Below are 22,210 nucleotides of genomic sequence, written 5' to 3' on the forward strand. Positions count from 1 at the left end.
GCAGCTACCTGGTTGCTAGGGTCCAAAGTACCTTAGCAACCAGGCAATACTTCGAAAGAGAAACTGGAACATGAATAGGAGAGGGCCTGAATAAAAAGATAAGTAGCAAAACTAACAATAACAGTGAAATTGTAGCCTCACAGAGAAATAGTTTTTGTGGCTGCTGGGGTCAGTGACTACCATTTGAAAGCTGAAAAAAGAGAAGAAGAAAGCAAATAATTTTAAAAAAACTACAAAAAAAGAAAAAGGCCGATTGTTATAGGATAACCAATTCTTAGCAAATTTGCAAAGTTAATTTAAAGATGAACCACCCCCAAAAGAAAAGGTTTCACCAGAACAGAATATGGATGTACAAAATATGTTTAATAAAGCAGTTATGTTATTTATAATTTTTTTTCACGTATTACTTTATGGTTGCAAACGGTGTTTAGATCCTTACATTTTTTTTTTTTTAATTTAATTTTTGGTCTTTCAGTCAATCCTTTGTCACTATAGCTACCTTGGATGCAAGTCATATTCATTCCTACATCACTTACTGCATGGCACATGTGATACAATAAAACTAAACAGTAAAGGTCAAAATACATTACGGAAGGTTCTCTATTACCCGCCTGAGCTTGCAAATGTCGAGATGACTCATTTTTTCCTCCTGATTCTTTATCATTACATCCCTTATTGACGGGGATAAAAATGCAAACTTTAGTTCATGTTCCACTTAAGCAGTTATCTGAAGAACGCTGACATTTCGGCTGGATGAATAATGTAGTTCTGTGATGCGAGTTTTAGTAACATTTTCATTTTTTTCCCCTGTTTTTAATGTTTTCAACTACTATCATGCCTTGGAGCAAAGAAATAGCTGAGCATGCTACAGAAGAAAAATGACAACATGAAAACATCTCATTTTGCTACTTATAAAAGCAGCTGTAAATAGATTAATACAAGGGTCTGCTAGTAAAATATTTGCAAAGGGACATAAAATAATATAAGCAATAGAAGTCTAATTATGTCCCAAAATTTCAGATTTCAATATAGGACTGAATATTCATTAGTATTAATGGTGTAATTATGTATATTTAGTAGTGAGAACAAAATTCTATGTGTGCAAAGTTCCCTGTACAGAAGAACCCCCTGACTTGGATGGATGCAGTTCTCAAGCTAGCCTTGGTCACTACTACCCTGGCCTTGAGAGCAGAGCCACCTGTTTAGCTGTAAGAACAGGTCTTTGTTTTTCTGTGCTATGAAGGAATATTTCTATCCTCTGCTACCAGCAACTGCTTTTACTCCCATACTTCGTCCTGTGTACAAGAATGCATAAACCCTACGTCTTTGTTCAAGGTTCTGACCCTTGGTAAGTTCAGAATCCACAGGGCTCATATTAAATAAATGTTGTCTTTCACCTTAAACAGTCTCTGGTAACTCAATTGCTGACAGTAGAAAAATCTAGAGAGAACTGCCCTGAAAATCACTGATTTATATCAAAATCAATACAGTTTTTAAGACAAAAATTTAAACAGCATGCAAAGACAATTTTATGATGTAAAAAAGGTTTAATTTTTGGTGTCAGTATCTCTTTAGCAGAGAATATATGTTAGAGAATATCAGTTTGAAGTAGGGATGCACCAAATCAAGGATTCAGTTCAGGATTCAGATTCAGCCAAATCCACCCTCCTGGGCGAACTGAATCAGAATGCTTAAAATCACGTCACTTTTTGTCACATAAACGCAGAAGTTGAAAAATGTTCGCAGTGGATGGTTATCTTTGACCCTTTAGAGATCATAAGTTATGTTTTTAAAAAACTAAGCAAAATGCACAGTGCAAATAGCATTAAAAAAGTAGAGATATAGGAGAGTAGGATATTTACTTACTTCATGCACCCTCATAACAAATTTCTGACTTTCTAGAACTTTCTAGTTATGCTGTATCTTTTTAGACACTTAAGGAACAGTAACATAGATATATGCTGAAGTGTAGCCATGGTGGCAGCCCTTCAGTCTGAAATGGTAGAAAAGGCATAGGTTACATAGCATATACAGAAATGCTCTGTAGAATACAACACACACAATACAGATTCCTGTGTAGGAACTAAACCTAATAAAAACTAATAAAGCTAATCTGCTTTTTAACCTGTGCCATTTAGCCTTATTTCAGCTTGAACTGTCACACCCATGGCTACACAGCAGCTTATTTATATAGTCTGCAGCAGTGTTTCTTAAAGGAATAGTTCAGTATAAAACTGAAACTGGGTAAAATAAATAGACTGTGCAAAATAAAAAAAAATGTAATAGTTAGGCAAAAATGTAATCTATAAAGGCTGGAGTGAGCAGATGTCTAATATAATAGCCAGGACTCTACTTTCAGCTCTCGAAGCTGTTAGCAGTCAGTAGCCAACTAGTGACTTGATGGGGGGGCCGTATGGGACATAAATGTTCAGTTAGTTTGCATCTGAATCTGACCTGCCTGCTCACAAACTGAACGGTTATGTTTCATGTGGCCCCCCTAAAGTCACTGACTAACTAAGAGGTTAGAGAGCCTGAAAGCAGGAAGTAATGTTCTGGCTATTATGTTAGTCAGCTGTCCACTCCAGCCTTTATAAATTAAATTTTTGATGGTACTGTTCTTTTAAACACAGACCCATGCGTGTTACCGTCAATCAATCTACAGTCTTAAACGTGGGCTTATTTCATAGCATTAGGGCCCATTCTTAGTAAACTCTATGTTATTTAAATGCTCCTATAATTTTTGCAGCCAAAAGACATTCCATTTCTTATTTACAATGCTCCTTAGCCATGAGGTTAGAATTTTAGGTTTAATCAAAACCAAGTTCCCCATTCTTCCTTATCATTATGGAAAAAAAAAAAACATGTTAAAGACAAGAAGAAATATAAGTGCTGATACTGAAAGGATAAATAAATCTATTTAAATTGGCGAGGCTCAGAAATTTTGGGTGAACACAGTGTTTGCAAATCTTTTTTCTCAAGGAACACAAATTAATGGAGTGGTCCAACTTTTTGTTTTAACTTTATTTTTTATTGTGTTTAAACGTTTTAATACACATTCATTTCACTGTTACATGAGTTTCATCTGTTACCTCATTGATAAAATTGCATTATCATTAACAGCATTTGACTTATTGATTTTATCATTATACAATTATAGGGCCAGGCGGCCAACTTTGAAGGGGGGGTAGGGAAAGAGTAGGGGAAGCGGGGGGAAGAAAAGTAGCCGTGGTTGAGCATATCTTTTTAGCAAATGTTCTTTATAAGATGTGTACCATTCCCTGTCTGAATAACCATAGCTTCCATACTTTTTTGAATTTGCAGAGGTTATTATTAAGTAATGCTGTGAGTTTTTCCATCTCTATAGTCCACCACAATTTGTTCCGTATCTCCTGCATTGTAGGAGGTAGGCCCTTTCATCTTTTTGCTATCAGGTATCTAGTTGTCATACATATGCAGAATCTATGTTTATTTTAAGTGATTTGTTCTGGTTTGCGTAACAGAAGGGCTAGCCATAAATCCGAATTTAGACTGGTGTTTAGACTGAGTTTTATTTGAAATAATTTTGTATTTAGGAACTTTTTATACTGTTTCAAGAACATTTAGAAGCCTGTCAATGATCTCACCTATGTTTTCAGAGACAGCTCACCGACTTTGGCAAATGACATGTCAGCGTCATAAAACAGTATCTGTGGACTGGTAGGAGCTTTCAGGCTTGTATATAGCTATCCCACCCTCCCATGTCATGGCTTTTGACCTGTATAGTCATTTTCTTCACAGAACTAGACTGTCTTGACATTACAGACTGACATGGCTTCATACTTAGTGGGCATTTTTAGTTTATTTAAATCGTTCTGAAAATGTCATGTAAGAAAAAAATGCATACAAATAATTAAACAGTTCACTTTTAAGATGTGCTCCCCTTATTTTGTACAATGAACCAGCCAATTTGTGGTTAATTTTTGATGCAATACTGAAAATATATAATTATTTAAAATAACTTTGTTAAATCTGGTTATGTGATATCTATTCCTCTCATGAGCTTCCAAAAGCCCTTTACCATACTGAATGAAGAGCAAATATCAAAACTACCAGTGAATTACTTAGATCAATTTATCAAAGGTCAGTACTAATAGCAGTGACCTTTCTTCTTCCCCTGCTTACAAAATGATAAAAAGATGTTCTGCTTTTGTGTTTGCACATGACTTGTTTAAAAGCAATTTAATAAGTGAAACACAATGTTACAGCAAGTCTGGTTAACATGCACATTAACTCTAAATTAATAAAACCAGGAAACAGCTTTGTGTAGTGGCTGAACATGATTTGTGCTGGGTCTCAATAGTCTGCAGCTGCAGTGACTTGTAATACCTTAAACTTGAGCAGATAATTGAAAGGATACAATGTCTAAATAAAAACTCCAGGCTTTATATTAGCATAAAAAGAAAGACTGTGCATATGACTAAAACTTAATAAATGTATTACAAGGTTAATTTCTATATACCAATCCATACAAGCAAAAAAAAATATATTGACTGTAAAATACAGTCATGGCCAGGTTCTCAAAGGCAGTTTTGCCCAATACTGACTGTATCTGAGGTGATTTAAGGGGTGTATTTTAGGCCTTTTCAATTGTGGGGTTAAAACTCATGTACTGCAGTAATATTGGGGGGTGCAAAATAGATTAACATTTCTGTTCCTTGGCATAAACAAAACAAAACACAAACAATAATGGACTGAATTCATGCCAGTGTAATAAAAGAACTTAGCTCTGTGATTGGCCAATATCTTTTATTTACTTACTATCCAGGATACTTTGAGGTCTTGCCTGGTGCCTTGTAAGTGATGATTTGCTAATTTGGGGGCATTATTTAAAAATGTTTTTTTTTCTCAGCCGAAAAAACTACAGGCCAGTTAGCTTGAGATTGGTGATAGGAAAGCTTTTAGATGGGGTAATAAGGGCTTTAAAGGTTAAAAGATGGAGCTTGTAAATTATTCTTGTTTTTATGGGAAACCATGATAACGAACATGGAAGGGCCTGAACTCTCCTCGATGAGAGGAGCAGAATTCTGGCAGCAGTATTTAAGACTGTAGGGGAAAGAGATGGGAGTTAGGAAATCCAGTTAGTAGCAGGTTACAACAGTCTAGTTGGGAAAGGACAAGAGCATGCATGAGCATCCTAGCTGCTACAGTTGAAAGAAAGGATTGAATTTTGGCAATCCTGCGCAAGAAAAAGAGACAGGTTTTGAAAGTGGTGTTAAAGGAAAAGTAACACTAATAACACATTTTTTAAGTGAAAAGGCTATTCGACCCTGCACCAATAACTGCCCTATCCTGCAAACCCCTTAGTATTTTGAATGCTTTAAAAGAAAATACCTGTTAAAACTTGGCTTCCTGTCAATTGAACTAAGGAGATATGGCGAAGGAAGGAGCAGGCATCAACTATGCGACGAATGATTGATCGAGTCTAGCCTGACTCCTTCCTATACAGAAGGAAGGCTAGACTCGATCAATCGATCGTCGCATAGTGATTGCTGCTCCTTCCTTCGCTGTTTCACTTAGTTCAGTTAACAGGAAGCCAAGTTTTAACAGGTATTTTCTTTTAAAGCATTCAAAATACTAAGGCGTTTGCAGGATAGGGCAGTTATTGGTGCAGGGTAGAATAGCTTTTTCACTTAAAAATTTTTAGTGTTACTTTTCCTTTAATATGGTCAGAGGAGGAGAGAGAGAGAGGAGTCTTGCAGTTTTGTGTTAAGTATACAGTCATCCACCACACAGTTCAAATTTCTAGACCAGGCAGTGCATAAAAAACGTAAACCAGAAACATGAAGGCAGAGTCTTCCATAATCACATTTGTTTCCTCCAGGTTGTGCTTTTAATCTCACAATTTGTGAGAATTGCAATTTGTGAAAGTTGCTCTCACTTTGCAACTGATATACATGTCTAACTATTAAACATGTATCCCCTTACTTAGAGGCATTCATGCTTTGCTCATCCCAGCCCGTAACAGTCTTTGGTAACCATGAAGCATGCAGAATCACATGCTCCGATAAGCAAATATTCTTTAATAATGAAGATAATCCATTATGGGTCAGCCGCTGCAACTTAATGAAGTGGAGGCCTGTTCACTTCAAGAAACACCCCGTAACAATGTTATAGCAAGAATATGGCTGACCTTAATAAAACTGAATTGCAAATAACAATCACTGTTTCAACCATTTCTTTCAGTAATAAAGCAGCCGTTGGTCTTCAGAAACCTGGTAAACCTCACCATTTAGCCACAGCAATCACAATCACCTAAACCTTGCAACAAAGAGCTTACCACATTTATGAAACTAGTAGCTACCAGTGCATAAACATTTCAGGGAAAACATTCTTAAAATGCACAAAATCTTGGCAGATGTGTAATTATTTATTTTTTTCTAAATTCAATAAAAAGACAAAAAACATAAGATAAAAAATATATGCAATACTGCCGAAGTATACTCAACTAAACAGATAGAACAAAAAGAAACAGAGATGTTCCAATCAGGATTAGGGCTATTATACATAGGGGATTTCTGTATGTTTGACATGTATCAGACGTGCAGGTTTCAGCATACCTAATGCATCAGTTAATGGATTCCATTATGTGCTCAACATTTGTTTGTAAACGCATTAAAAAAAAAAACCCATCTGTAAAAGCCCTTAGAATTAGGGGGAGGCATATAGTCCAGCTATTTAAGGAAAAGTGGCAGCATATTTCCAGAAAAGATTTATTAAGCTGTATTGTGGTATGGTACCTACCATACAAAAAATGGTTTCCCCCCAGTAGCCAGCTGGTCATATTTATTATAGGCTGGCACCTCCCTGCATATATGCATTTATTGGGAATTCATAGGAGAGAGATTGCCAAGACCAAAGCAACAGTTCCAAGGTTTAACCCTCCTCTGCTTGTGGCAGGGAAGAGATTTCCCATCGAACACCCATTTTTAAAAGCAAAAGTCCAGCATGATGGTGTCAAGTCAAGAAACCATCCCCCACTTGCGAGTTCTAGGCGCCATGCACCAGAGAGATGGAGCAGTCAAGCAGGCAAGAACCTAACAGCAGCTAACAATTAATGCTGGTCATACACGCACAGATACAATCGTACTAAACCATGTTTGTTATGATTTTCGGACCGTGTGGGGTCCGAATTATCGTCCTGATAATTTTCGTACCACAGCGATCAGTCAATTAGTCGATTGGATAGGACAGAAAATTTTGGTCAGATAACTATAAAATCTATGCATGTATTGTCTATCTGACTATATCCTTGGGTGACCTACAATGCATTTCTGGAACTTCACCTTCGTATGATTGTTGTCTGCCAATTATTTTATGTTCAGAACACCCTCTGATTTTTTATTTTTAGGGCTCCTACAATTTCTGTCTAAATGCAACGATCCAAAACGAACATTCAAACGTACGATCAAAATGTAAGAAAATAAATGTAATCTAACATTCAAACGTACTAAAGAAATGTAATCTCTAATATGCATCACACTGTAATTGCTAGTCAAACTGCAAATTCATTTTATCTAAAAAAGAAAAAAAACCTACAGTTTGGAGATTACTGCGTTTCACTTTTAGGGAAGAGTTTTATTTCAAAATAATTACAAAACAATGCTTTATTTTTGAGTCTCCTGGACAAAAATAGTTGGTTAATGATGCATATTTGCTAATCAGGAGAATTGTTAGCAAATCAAAAATAATGGAAAGCAACTGAAAAGTCATTATTTTATTGTTTTCCTAAACTGCGAAACATATTGATACTTGAAACCTTCATTCTCTCTCCCTCCGGCTCCTCTAATTGCTTCCGAGGTTGTCACATATATATGCCTATAAAAAGTGGAGCTGTCATACTGTAACCGCCATCTGCTCCTTTTACTTCAATTCAAAAGTCTTAAACACTAAAAAAAAAAATTTCCACACCGAGGTAGCATTACTATACTTACCAATTTTTGTTCCTTTGAAAGGAACAAATATATGCTGTAATACGCTAGATTATATCCAAAATATAATGTACGTATCCACACTGCAAGATGAAAATCTAAATACTTTAAAATAATTTGTTGTTTTAACTTTTTAGGTTACAATCTACGATCTTTAGATAAAAGGACTGACGTGCCACGTCATAAGACACTATGGGGCCGTTCACTAAAAGTCGATATTTAGAGTGCTATTTATAGCATGCGTTAAAATTTTTATCGCTTCTTATTTTTTACGACAACGCACGATTCACTTTAAGATAATTGCGTTAATTTAGACGCGATGTGGTTTGCGTTATTTAACTCGTGATGAGCGGTTTAGTCGCGATAAGTTCTTATTTGCGATCCGAAAACCATGTTCGTATTTAACGATCGTAAACGGCTGGATCCTGGATTCCGACTTTGATTCTACTATATATGATTTTAGATGCCTCCCATAGGAATAAATGACACTCTGCAGCTCCAACCTGGGCAAAGGAAAGTCACAATACCAAAGCTTGAATGAATCCAAATCTTTTGTACTTGGCGCAACAATATGATTTTTTCGCCATAATTCTGTCGCAAAGTACGAAATTGTCACGAAAAGTACGAAAAATCGCAGACATTACGCTAGGAGCCTACATTATTAAAGTCCATATTGTGTTGCCAAAAGCTCATGAACTGTACTTTTCTATAATTACTGCCTGCCCCAAGTAGGTGTTAATTTTCGCACAGACTAACGCAATATTTAGCGCTGATATGTGTTTGTGAATCATTCGTTAGTATTATTTCCACGCGCAAATTAACGCAATGCGGTAGCGCGAAATTTAACGCATGCGATATGCGACTTAAAGCATGCGATAATACTTTAGCCAATCGTGCGTTCATTTTCGCGTCTATTTTAACGCAAAAAAGCATGCAATAACACTTATCGGCCTTTAGTGAATCAGCCCCTATTTGTCCAGAGAGCAGAGCAGCATCTTTCAAACTCCTTCCTTTTTCCCTTGTTCCTAGACAATGAGCATAAGGGGAGAATCAGTGCTTCCTAGGGGGGATAATTGCCTTAGGGCCACAGACCAGAGCAGACATGCTTTCTTCTCATCATTCTTTTTCCAGCATCCCTTTAGCAATACATTATAGTACACCATTTTCGGCTCCTTCAGCCCTCCCGCTATTCCAGCACCACTGCTTGCCAGCCTACACCCAAGAAATATTTGTTAGGTGATAGGTGTGATTTTCAATTAATTTAGTGTTGTTAAGGAAACGCAAGTGACAGACATTATTGACTCTTAAATTGAGCCAGTACTTTAGCTCCCCCTTTCCCTATCTAGCTCTTTCACCACAAAGGTTTACAAGTTAAGCTCCCAGCTATGTAAGTTCTTGCTAGCTGGCTGATTAGAGCTTTTAGGGGAAAGCCTAACTGTGAGGCCCAGCTTGCCTAGATCCCTCACTAGTTTCATCCCTCATGGAATTTCATGCAAAAATTTGGCAGAAATGAAAAGGTTAAGAAATGCTAAATCTTGAGCTGGGCATACACATTCAGATTTTAGTCTTCTTCTGATGAACTTACGAATATTGATTGCATGTTTAAAAACAATGATCTAAAACTAACACTTGGACTGAAATTTGTAGGATAAAGCCCTAAAAATAACAAGTTGGGGGATGTTCTGAACATGAAATAGTTGGCAGACACCAATTCTCCATTTTTATCTTGTATAGTTTTTCAATTACATTAGGCTTCCAACACTGCCTTTTTCTAACCTGCGACTAAAAATGCAGTATCGTAGTTGGGGATACTGGCACCAGAAACCAAAAGACAGGATGACAGAGGCTTCCATTTACAGTGTAGTTTTATTATTGTTTTTATGTTCCATATACTTTCCAAACTGCTGCCTTATTGTAGATAAAGTAAACCCTAGGAATTACATAACAGTTTCAATTCCATGGGCTGCAGTAAAAAAACTGTTCAAAACTGACAAAAAATTAAGACAGATTACAAACTATCTTAGTACTGTCGACACCACACTAAAAAGTGATTATAAAGTAATCTACTTCTATAAAAAAAAATCAGTTTCCAGATAACACATTTCAGATGTACTGAAATATTTACAGACTACACCAATAACATGCATTTTTGCCTAAAATCGTCTAGACCAGCCATCTGGGTTTCTGCCATCATAAACATCAGAGCTTTCTCAAATGCATTGTCAGCAATAGATGTCTGGCACACAGAATCAAGCACATGAGTTACCAGTACTATCTCATACAGTTCAGAAGATTGTTATCCGCTTTCAGTGAAGAAAACCGATTGAATTACCACACAAAAACCAGCTCTTTCTGCTTAGCAGCTTTGCACACCAATGGCTAAACTCAGAACTGTAAAGCAAAGACAGGCTGAATGGCCAGCATATGGTCAACATTTAAAGTGACTAAATCTGTGCAGAGAGCCAAAAGAATGTAAGAAATAAGCAAAAGCCAAAAGCAAGGCCTTATGGCCAAAGCATACAATTGTTGCTTTAACTGAAAACTTTTGCTCTCACATGGGCAGTCATGCACTGCAAAAAAGGTTTAGCCAAACCATTTGTCATGTCATGCCAAAATGCGAATACAGACATGAATGCACACAGAAGCATTGCGTTACATTACCTGCTGCTCTATACAGGATCTTTGGTTCAAAGAAAATACATGGGTTTTTATCCTCTATACATGACAGCAACAAGCCTTTGGCCTGGATTGGACTCCTTGGAATGACCACCTGCAAAACAGAGAACAATCTCTCTTTCATCTACTCCGATATGATCATGTTACTCTAAAACCTTGAAGGAAGTTAAACTAGCCCATTAACCTCTTTTTTTAATAAAATTCATTAAATTCCAAAACCCACTTAAACAAGCATTATTCATTATTAATATTTGGGACAAACTGCTTATAAAGTAATCAGAAAGCTCACAAAAAATAGACAGGCAACTTCCTCGCTTTGGTACCAAAATTTACACTTAACACACCTACATTCCAATAAAGTGCACACTGTAGTAAAAGAAGCTTAGTTTTGCAGTACAGGATTACTGTAATCTGAAAAGGGAAAGAATATACTTTAAACTAGGGATATAATTAAAAAGTTTAAAACTATATGGGAAAGTATACTCTGATTAAATATCATTCAGATTAAGGGTAACACAATTTCATTAAAATTACAGTTTATTGTGAAATAATGATTAAAGCCAGCTTAATATAAATAAACAACACAATAATTAAAAATGTATAGCCCTGTACAGATATAAATACCAATCAAAACAGCTGCTTAAATTAATACAAGCATGGATATACAGATTGAATCCAATGGCTGTGACTGAAGTAAAAGAAAAAGCTAGTATTGATCAGTCCACTACCAGTTAGAATATGAAAGTAATTATCCAATATCTATGGACAACTTGTGTTATTTAGCACCAATGTTTGAGAGTGCAATAGCATGCCATGTTTTTTATTAATAATATTTTTACTAATGATTAACAAGTTCACAACAAATTCACTATTTTGCTTTTATTTGCAATACTGAATATATATTTGTATACAATTTTCACAATTACAATAAGTTTTGTAACAGGCAAAAATTATGCTTCTTTCTAATTTATTGAGTCATATTTGAAATGAGCATACTAAAATTTGGCAAAGCAAAATATGACTCTCCCAGATTCAGATTCCATACACCATATTCCAACAATTGCTACCTTGATAGTTTCAATAAATATGGGGTTTCAAAAACATTGTTATGAGCAGCTAGAAGGCTACAGACAGATATAGTACATGGATCCCTCCAATGTTCCCTCTAAGCTATACACTTGCACACAAATTTTTAGGCCAGCGCACACAACAAATTGTGGTGCGTACAAAGAATTTTGTATGAAAACACACAATTTTGTATTTATTCTGATTTGAGCATGCAGTTTTAAAAAATGTGCAAACAAGCTTAAAATGTGAGCAAAATTGCGCACATAGCCAAAAAGGAATTAGAGAAAACATTGGACCCCTCTTTGCCTGAATCTTGAGAACTGCAGCTGTGTTGCAAAAACACACTGAATACTACCACAGTATGACAGTATGTCATTTTTGAAATATTAACTATAAACAGTTAATTGAACAAATGGTTATTTGGATACCTTAATTCCAGGAGCGTGAGCAAAAAAGGCCTCAGGACTTTGGGAATGGTAAAGTGCACCATGACCAACACAGCCCCATGGTGCTCTAATTGTCAGACTGCCACAATTAAACAGGTCTCCAGAACGATATCTATATTTAGCAGCTTCATTTACAATCTGAAACAAAAACACATGTTAGACCTGAACAAAGAAACCCTTACAATAAAACAAGAATCTATATTTTAATCAACAACAAGAATAGTGAGAAGATATATTCAATCTACTGTTTGGATTGGTAACAGTATCTGATGTTCTATAAAGAACAGTTGTTCACAATCATTCTATTGTTGTTCACAATCACTCTATATGTTATATATATTATTGAGAAACTTCAGTTGAAGCAAAGATGTCCTAAAGTGGCTGCAATTTTACTCGCACGGGAATAAAAATATCCACACAAGTGGCCGCAGTGTCTGTTTTTAACTGATTTTTCTCAACAAGTATTTAAGGGACTTTATGGGACTTTTGTCTATGGAGGACAGTTTTTTTTGCTAAACATGGTTCTTTTGCTAAGCACATAGTCAAGGACTGACATATATTGGACTATCCAGCTTTCCCTATCTAATATAAAACAATATGCATAGATGTGCAAACAACACAATTTTCATTTTTCAGCTAAGAAACTGGCTACCATGCTGTCACAGTATTTTTATTCACCCACAGTACAAAAAGAAAAAAAAAGGATATACATAAGTGAAAAAAATGGCAATTCTTCACTTAAAAATATGGTATGCTAAAAACAAAAGCATTTTCCAAAAATGAATAGCTGAATGCATACCACTAAAAAGTCAAAATAATGAAATGAAAAATCTGAAATTCACAAACCTGATCAAATGCTGGAAAAATGTAGTCCGCAAACTGGATTTCAGCAATAGAGGTGGCACCAGCAACTGCAACTCCAATTCCAAATCCAACAATTCCTTGTTCACACAAGGGTGTATTGAAGACTCTGTCTTTACCTGAAAAACAAATGGAATAATTACAATCTATAAGTGCAAATTAAAAAGGAGCTTGAATTAGTCCTGGCATAAGGAAACAAACAAAGAAAATGCAGAAAAAAACACAGATGTCAGGAATACTAGTATAAACCAGTCTGTATAGGTCTTGACTCATACAAGCTCTAAAACGATTTTATAAAATACTGCTGGGCTACAACTCTTTAAAGGTGAAGTTTTGTAATGCCATGTCTACAAATTGTAAGCTGTTGCATGCAAGGTCCTTAACCCTACCAATTAGCAGATCAGTTTGCCAATCAGTGTGTGTTGCTAAATAGGGCAATGTTTGACATGCTGCTGGGTTCATTTGGTCATATAACCCATATTCCAGGCAGTGTCATTCTGTGGCAAATAAAGTGCTGTCTTGTATAATAAAGGGCATTGACTCAAGGGATGAAAACATAATTTTGCCTCTTTATAGGTCCCTGGTAAGGCCTCACCTTGATTATGCAGGGCAATTTTGGGCTCCAGTCCTTAAGAAGGATATTAATGAGCTGGAGAAAGAAGGAAGATTTAAGCTAGTTAGACTGGCGAGGTTGGGGTTGTTTTCTCTGGAAAAGAGACACTTGTGAGGGGACATGATTACTCTGTACAAGTACATTAGAGGGGGATTATAGGCAGATAGGGGGTGTTCTTTTTTCCCATAAAAGCGATCAACACACCAGAGGCCACCCCTTTAGAGCAGGGCTCCCCAACCTTTTTAGCACCAAGGCCCGGTGGGGGCAAAAAAAAATTTCCACGGACCGGGGGGGAGAGGGGGGGGGGGCACGGTGCGGCACGAACTTCTTATACATGCAACGCTCTGGGGGCGGGGGGTGGGTGCGCGTTATACATGCGACGGCCTTGATTGCTCCTTTAGGTGTGCGTTGTGGGAACTGATGCGGCCCACTGCCATGCCATCCATCCGTGGCCTGGCGGTTGGGGACCCCTGCTTTAGAGGAACGGAGCTTCCATTTGAAGCAGCGTAGTTGGTTTTTCACGGTGAGGGCAGTGAGGTTGTGGAATGCCCTTCCTAGTGATGTTGTAATGGCAGATTCTGTTAATGCCTTTAGGAGGGGCCTGGATGAGTTCTTGAACAAGCATAGTATCCAAGGCTGTTGTGATATCTACAGTAAGTATTAATGGTTGTATATATAGTTTATGTATGTGAAATGAAAAACATTTAAAACAAAATTAATGATTTTTCCCCTATCATTTTACCAGAAACGCATTCTTTAGACCACCCCAGCCTATGACATGGCATTATATCGGATCAATATTAGACAACAAATTTCATTCAGAAAGTGTAATTTAATTTTTAATAAATAGGCTTCAATGAAAAAAATGGATGTGCTGAATATGGAACATTTTCATCCAAATAGAGTTCTTATGAATAACTGAAACAGAACAAATAGAATGTCTCTCCAAACATTTTACTGATTCCTGACAACAGGAAATTAAATGTTTTAGCGCATTAGAAGTATAGCACTAATCAAAATAGGTCTTTGTGTTCCCTACTGTATAGTCATCCCATATCAATGTTTTCATATTTCACCAAGAACATGATGATCATCCAAAAATACAAAATAAATAAAGAACAAGTTGTTATAAAGCACTAACATTGGTGCAATTGTGTTCTGTTTAATCAACAGAAAGGATATGTTTAAAAAATACCATTTGTTGGAGAGATTTGCCTTTCCAAATGCATCAGTGCCCACATAAAAGGCATGGTTCCTTAGAGGTTACAAATAAACATCTACCTCGAATATATAACCAGGCACAGGTATGGGAATGGTTATGCAGAATGATCGGGACCTATTGTGTTGCAGGTAAGCATACTTTTAAAATCTATGAAAAATAAACTGAACAGGATGGTTTTGCCTCCAATTAGGATTAATTATACCCTAGTTAGGATCAAGTACGGTTATAGGATCCATCCATTAACTGGAAACCCACCATCTCCCATAGACTCTATTATAAGTAAAAAAAAAAAAAAATCTAATTTTTAAAAATAATTGTTTAAGTGGTTATTTAGTATATTTGAAAGGTATGGAGGAAAGATCCCTCATCCAGAAAACCCCAGGTCCCAAGCATTCTGGGAAATAGGCCCCATATCTGTAAGGATACAAGGTACTGTTTAAGCACATAGAAAAATAATGCGTGATTTCAAATTTTTTTCTAAATTTGATTAAAATGAAGTCTATGGGAGATGGTCATCCACTAATTTGGAGCTTTCTGCATAACGGATTCTGAATAATGTATTCCATACTTGTACCTAAAAAAATCTATACAATAGTTAATAGATGTACAAACTGATCCACAGTCTGTATGAAATGTGTTACTCTTGTCTAAAATGAAAGAGACCTTAACAGCTTAAGAGTTGACATATATAAGCCAATGAAGAAATAAAGTACACAAACATCGACATACAAAAAACAACATAAAAAATACATACAAGAGCCTGCCACAACACAAGCTTTAAAAAGAACAATAAAAAATTAAAAAGTTTCATGGTTTTATTTTAACATGTCCCTAAACAAATTGTCTGGAACTCCGTGGATTCTACAATATTTTTCTAGAGTGATATATTACCAACAGTGGTGGAAAAAGCAGGCTTGACATTTTCTAACTTGGACAGCTACTAAATATAGATTATATTGTTCCCACAACAATATATTTGTGACCTACAATGCATTACCAGGACATTTCTTTTTTACAATTGTTGTCTGACAATTATTAATGGAATAGTTCTGCGTAAAAATGAAACTGGATAAAATAGATAGACTGCACAAAATAAAAAATATTTTCAATATAGTTAGTTAGCCAAAAATGTAATCTATAAAGGCTGGAGTGGGCAGATGTCTAGCATAATGGCCAGAACACTACTTCCTGCTTTCAGCTCAGATTGTTGCTTTTAAACGTATGATTGTGTTAGCAGATGTTCAGAGTTTTCCAAAATGACTAGATTTTAAATTACAAAAAGTTGTTAACTGCTGTATCTGTTTAAGAAAAGGGACATTTATTCAGAGGTTAAAATAAAATGCTTTCAGATGACCTATTGTTTCTCCTATGCCTCCTACATGTGCCTGCACCCAAATGAATGGAATACACTCGGGTGCAAGCACATGTAGCAGAAATACGCATAAAACGTTAGAAAGTCTCACACTTTTATGCGTATTTCGGCTACATGTGCCTGCACCAGAGCGTATTCAATTCATTTGGGTGCAGGCATATGTAGGAGGCGTAGGGCGGAATTTTCGGCGTATCTGCCCTACGCCTCATCTGGCATTAGCCTTATACTCAGAAGTTAAGTTGATTGCTAATTGCTCATACTTGCAATGCATGAATAGGAGAGAAAAGATATAGAGGCTGCAGCGAGAAAGCGAGCAGTTTTATATGGAATTCTGACAGAACAATACATAGCCTGAGTGACAAACTTATATAATAATAATAATACTTAATAGGTTACTAAAATAAAGTCCACATTTAGTGGCACATTTCTCCATCTTAGTACAATTTAACAGGCACAAAAAGAAAGATCAAAAGCTCCTAGGACATTGATGCTGTTTAATTAACATGCTAAACAAGATTTAAGCTTCTACAGTATATGGCATTCATGCCTGCGTCAAAAGAACAGCTGAAATCCAGCATGCACACATTCTTCAAGCTGCCTCTTGACTACAGGTGAATACACGAGGCCATGATACATGAAACAATCTGCGTCATCAATAGAGGAAGACTGGGTAGTGCTGTCAATTTCAATTAACCTGCTTATGTTGATAAATTGTCTCAGCTCTAGCAACTGCGATTGCTGGGGCCTCCTAACCCACAGAGAAAATAGATTCCAGAATAAAAAGTTTATATACTAAAGAAGATTTGTAGGGTTTTTATCATCCTGACTATAAGGGTACAGTGTACTAACACACACGCATACACAAATAATGCAGCTCTAATTGTAACAGGAAAAACAGTGACAGTAAAAGACAACTCTGTCTATTCATTGGATATATATATAGAGAATGTATTAACACAGAACATAGGGAATACCTGTAACAAACACTTAGGGGCTCATTTATTTATATATACCACAGTACGATCACTTCCAAATACAAAAAAATATCGCCAATACGCTATTATCGTGACTAATACAATTTCTTCGTAAGCATTTTCCTGTAGGAGAATTTATCATATGTAATCAGAAGCTCTAATCCGAACTCGTACTTTGATGAATCAGCCCCATAGTATTTGTGATCTAGTAAGGCAACCGCTACTGGTTCATGGTAAGTATAGGTTTGTGTGTGCTGGGTTTACTTGGAAGGGTTGAACTTGATGGACTCTCGTTTTTTTTAAACCCTATGTAACTATATGGGCTTTTATGAACAGGGTGTAAGCACAAAACATTTTGGGTGGTTAAGACCCCAGTTTTAGACATTTCTATAAAAAATATATATATAAAAAATATCCGAATTGGACTTTTTTTTAAAGGATGAGTCTTCTCCAGAAAAATAGAGAACAATTATTTTTTCTTTAAAATTTCTATATATTTATTATTATTATATTTATATATGACAGATGTAAGGGGAGAATGGCTTCTGGACATTTATGGAAGAGCTTTAGCAGCTTGGGACATGGGGTTTTCCCGCATCCTTCCATAATTTGGATGACCATACCATAAGCCTGCCAAAAATAAACCCAATAGTATTGTTTTGCCACCAATATGGGTTCATGCAGTTTACTTGGGATCAAGTGCAATGTAAAACAGGGGGGGGGGCAAGGGACAAACAGAATTCCATGTGATTAACTGGCCCACTGTCTCTACAGATGTTTTTATTTCTGGCTGGGTGCAGGCAGTTCTTCATCTATATAATTTGCCATAAATCCAAGGCCCAGGTTCATTCCCTTCTCCAGAGAGTTGAAAGTTTTCATTAATTTGTACTCCCAAACCTTCCTTTCATTCTCTGTTTTAAAGTTTCCCTTAAGGACCAAGATTCTTAAATTGTTTATGGAGTGGTGAGGGCTGTTAAAATGGTTTCCTACTGGTGTGTCCAGTTTTTTTATTTGTTATGGTAAAGCGGTGGTGTGTATTTCTCTTTCTCAGGCTTTGGCCAGAATTACAGAAGGTATGGGAGTACAAATATGACTTTGTTAACACCTTCCACACAGATAGTCCTTTTTTCTGGTTATTTGATCTATGAGCTGAATGTTGTATATATAACAGAGAGCACCACAGCTTCATTGTAATCAGCTTGAAAAAGGAACTAAAATGTTCTGAAAGCTTGCTATGATTATCTTAATTAGCCAGTAAAGGTTTCACCTTTATACCACTTTTGTTATTTTTTATTTCAAAAGGGTTACCCTGTAAACATTCAAGATCCTAACAGATCTATTAACATACAGTTTTTCCTTGTTTAAGGCAATATTTTGGGTTTGACTGCCACCTGGTGATGTACTGAACTTATAACATTAAATGCAGAATCCAAAACATTTTTTACATTAGAATCTAAATGTGCTTGTAAATATTTCTCATACATAAACTAAAAAGCCTTTAACTAGCACAAAAACATTTCAACACAATTTGCATGCCAATAACACAACATACTTGAGGAAAATCTTGAGGGAAAAAATAACTTTATATCTTGAAGAAAGATGCATTTTATTTTGGGACTTGCAGCATAACATCATACAATGAAACAGATGTATTAAAGATATGTTACCTAATTGCACCTACCATTTTAAGATATCTCTATTTAGATACAGAGCGTATATTATGTTGGGTTGAAAACCCCAACATACTGTTCTTCGACTTTGGCTTATTCTTCCGCTTCTTCTTCTTCTTCTTAGCGCCCCCCATTTTCTAAACACTACTCCTCCTACAGTTTTAGGGGTACAATACCCAAACTCCCCACACATCTTTGCCCTATAGTGGAGCAGGTTGCTTGTGCTTTTCTAAGCGGTTGCGCCCCCCGTTTTTTTGTGGCGCCGCTCCGAACACCCCAATTTTTCCATTGACTTTGACAGGGAAGATTTTTAAACTGCTGCCACACTTACAGCTTTGAAGCTACACCCCACAAACTTGAATCACATAATCATGGGGTCACCCCGAATGAAACAGTGACATTTGTTGGATGACCCCAAAGTCGGAGGTGCCAACAACAGCCAATCAAATTTTACCCATTGACTTTAATAGGGAAATTGAAACTGCTGCCAATCTTACAGCTTTGAGGTTACGCTCCCCAAACTTGAATCACATAGTCATGGGGTCAGCCTCAATGAAAATATGATGATTGTTGGATGCCCAAAAGTGGGCGGAGCTGTGAACAGCCAATCAGATTTTACCTATTGACTTGGTGGAAATCCAACCTGCTGCCATTCTCACAGTAATAACGCTGGGGTCCCCAAAATTTGCAGAGTTAGGCACCAGGTAAGAAAAAGTGGGTGTGGCCACCAACAGCCAATCAGGGTTTACCTATTGACTTTCAATGGGGAAATTCAACCTGCTGCTATTCTCACAGAATTAACACCAGGGCCCCCAAACTTTTCACAGTTGGTCACTAGGGGACTGCAGTTTTAGTTTTTAAAAATGGGCGGGCCACCAACAGCCAATCAGGGTTTACCTATTGACTTTTAATGGGGAAATTCAACCTGCTGCCATTCTCACAGTATTAACCCCAGGGTCCCCAAACTTCTTACAGTTGGTCACTAGGGGACTGCAGTTTTAGTTTTGAAAAATGGGCGGGGCCACCAACAGCCAATCAGGGTTTACCTATTGATTTTTATTGTTTGTTGCCAGGGTTCCCAAACTTTGCATAGTCAGTCACTGGGTGACTACGCATTTAAGTTCTTTTGTATTTTTTTAAGTGGGTGGGGCCACCAACAGCCAATCAGATTTTACCAATTGACTTTCAATGGGGAAATTCAACCTGCTGCTTTTCTCACAGAATTAACACCAGGGCCCCCAAACTTTTCACAGTTGGTCACTAAGGGACTGCAGTTAGTTTTGAAAAAGTGGGTGGAGCCACCAACAGCCAATCAGATTTCACCTATTGAATTTTATTGGTCACATATCTTTCATTGTTTTCAGTGGGGAAATTTTAACTGCTGCCATTCTCACGTTTAATGTCAGGGTCCCCAAACTTTGCACAGTTTGTCACTGGGTGACTATGTTCCAAGTTTAGAAAAATGAGTGGGGTCAACAACAACCAATGATATTTCACTTATAGACTTCATATGTTTAAATTTAAACTGCTGCCATCCTTTAAATATTAATACTAAGGTCTCCAAACTTTGCAGAGCTAATCACCAGGTAACTGCGGTTCAGAGTTAGAAAAAGTGGGTGGAGCCACTAGCAGCCAATCAGATTTTAACTATTGGTTTTCAATGGGGAAATTCAACCTGATGCCATTCTCACAGTATTAACACCAGGGCCACTAGGGGACTGCATTTTTTGGTTTTAAAAAGTGGGTGGAGCCACCAACAGCCAATCAGACTTCACCTATTGAATTTTTTTGGTTGAAATTTAAAATACTGCCTTTCTCACACTATTTATGTTAGGGTTCCCAAACTTTGCACAGTCAGTCACTGGCTGACTACATATTCAGGGTTAGAACAAGTGGGCGGAGCCACCAACAGCCAACCCATTTCCACCCATTAAATTTCATTGGTTTATTTAACTGATGCCATTATTTAAGTATTAATTCCAGATACTTAAACTTTCCAGAGTTACTCACTGGGTAGTTGCCATTCAAAGTTAGAAAAAAGTGGGAGGAGACACCAACAGCCAATCACATTTCACCTATTTACTTTTAATGGTGAAGTGTAAAATGCTGTCAGTCTCACAATTTCTATGCCTAAATCCCAAAACTTTGCACAGTTGGTCACTGGAGGACTGCAGTTCAAAAATAGGAAAAGTGGGTTGGGCCACTACCAGCCAATCAGATTCCATCCATTGAATTTTATTGGTTTAAATTTAGAATGCTGTCATTCTAACACTATTTATGCCAGGGTGCCCACTGTTTGTCACTGGGTGACTTCAACTCAAGGTTAGAAAAAGTGGGCACACCCACAAACCACCAATCAAAATTTATCTATTGACTTTTATTGGTTTAAATTTAAACTGCTGCCGTTCTGTAACTATTAATCCCAGGGTCCCTAAATGTTGCAGTCAGTCACTGGGTAACTGCAGTTCCACGTTAGAAAAAGTGGGCGGAGCCACCAGTCAGATGTCACTTGACTTTCAGTGGGGAAATTTAAATTGCTGCCATTCAGACACTATTAAAACCAGGGTCCCCAAACTTTGCACAGTCGTTTTACTATATAACTTTGGATGTATTATATCTTTAGTATTGCAGAATATGTCAGAAGTGTGTGTGTGTGTGTGTGTGTGTGTGTGTAAATATATACATATTTATATATATATATATATATATATATATATATATATATATATATATATATATAAAACTTTAATTATTTACAGTAGAGTTAAAACAGATTACACACAACTGCAGCCTTTAGGTATGGGACCTGTAATCTGGTTTGATGGATAAGGGGCCTTTCAGTAATGTATTTGATAAAAATTAAGTCTATAAGGGACAGCCTTCTTGAAACTTTGGGCTTTCTGGATAATGCGTTTTCGGATGACGGATCTCATACCTGTACTGCATAAACCAAGGGAACCTGTCACCCTAAGAAATAAATCCAATTTTTTTTCTATTGTGTTTGTTAAGCAAAATAAACTTTACTGTAAAGACTGGATGGTGGTAAATCGTTGTATTTAAATTTTGAATACTGAAAAGTACCCAAAAGAATGATGTAATTTTAAAAACCTAAACAAGGAAATTGAAGTTGCTCCTGTTTAGTCTCCACAAGGCAGATAAATAAATTACCAGTGTATAGATAACTCCTCTACAGAATGGATTTCTGTTTATCTCTGCGCTGATTCTTATTAACTACCTCACGAGGATCAAATATGGAGTAAATTCAGTGTCCCTGTTTGCTATGTATAGCTAAAGAATAACAAAAAGCATAGATGTGATTAAAGCATAAGGGAGAAAGTATT

The 22,210-nt window shown here is 36.6% G+C and overlaps 1 protein-coding gene across 1 annotated transcript in view; it reads right to left on the reverse strand.

The window, feature by feature from the left end:
- bckdhb (branched chain keto acid dehydrogenase E1, beta polypeptide) overlaps positions 1-22,210 on the reverse strand; it is an 82,979-nt gene that overhangs the window by 49,970 nt on the left and 10,799 nt on the right. Inside the window, exons 4-6 of the mRNA XM_002936208.5 lie at positions 13,004-13,137; positions 12,140-12,295; positions 10,629-10,737 (exon numbers count right to left, since the gene is read on the reverse strand). Coding sequence (XP_002936254.3) covers positions 10,629-10,737; positions 12,140-12,295; positions 13,004-13,137 — 399 coding nt within the window. The remainder of the gene's footprint in view (positions 1-10,628; positions 10,738-12,139; positions 12,296-13,003; positions 13,138-22,210) is intronic.

Source organism: Xenopus tropicalis, chromosome 5 (genome assembly GCF_000004195.4).
Source record: "Xenopus tropicalis strain Nigerian chromosome 5, UCB_Xtro_10.0, whole genome shotgun sequence".
NCBI lineage: Eukaryota > Metazoa > Chordata > Amphibia > Anura > Pipidae > Xenopus > Xenopus tropicalis.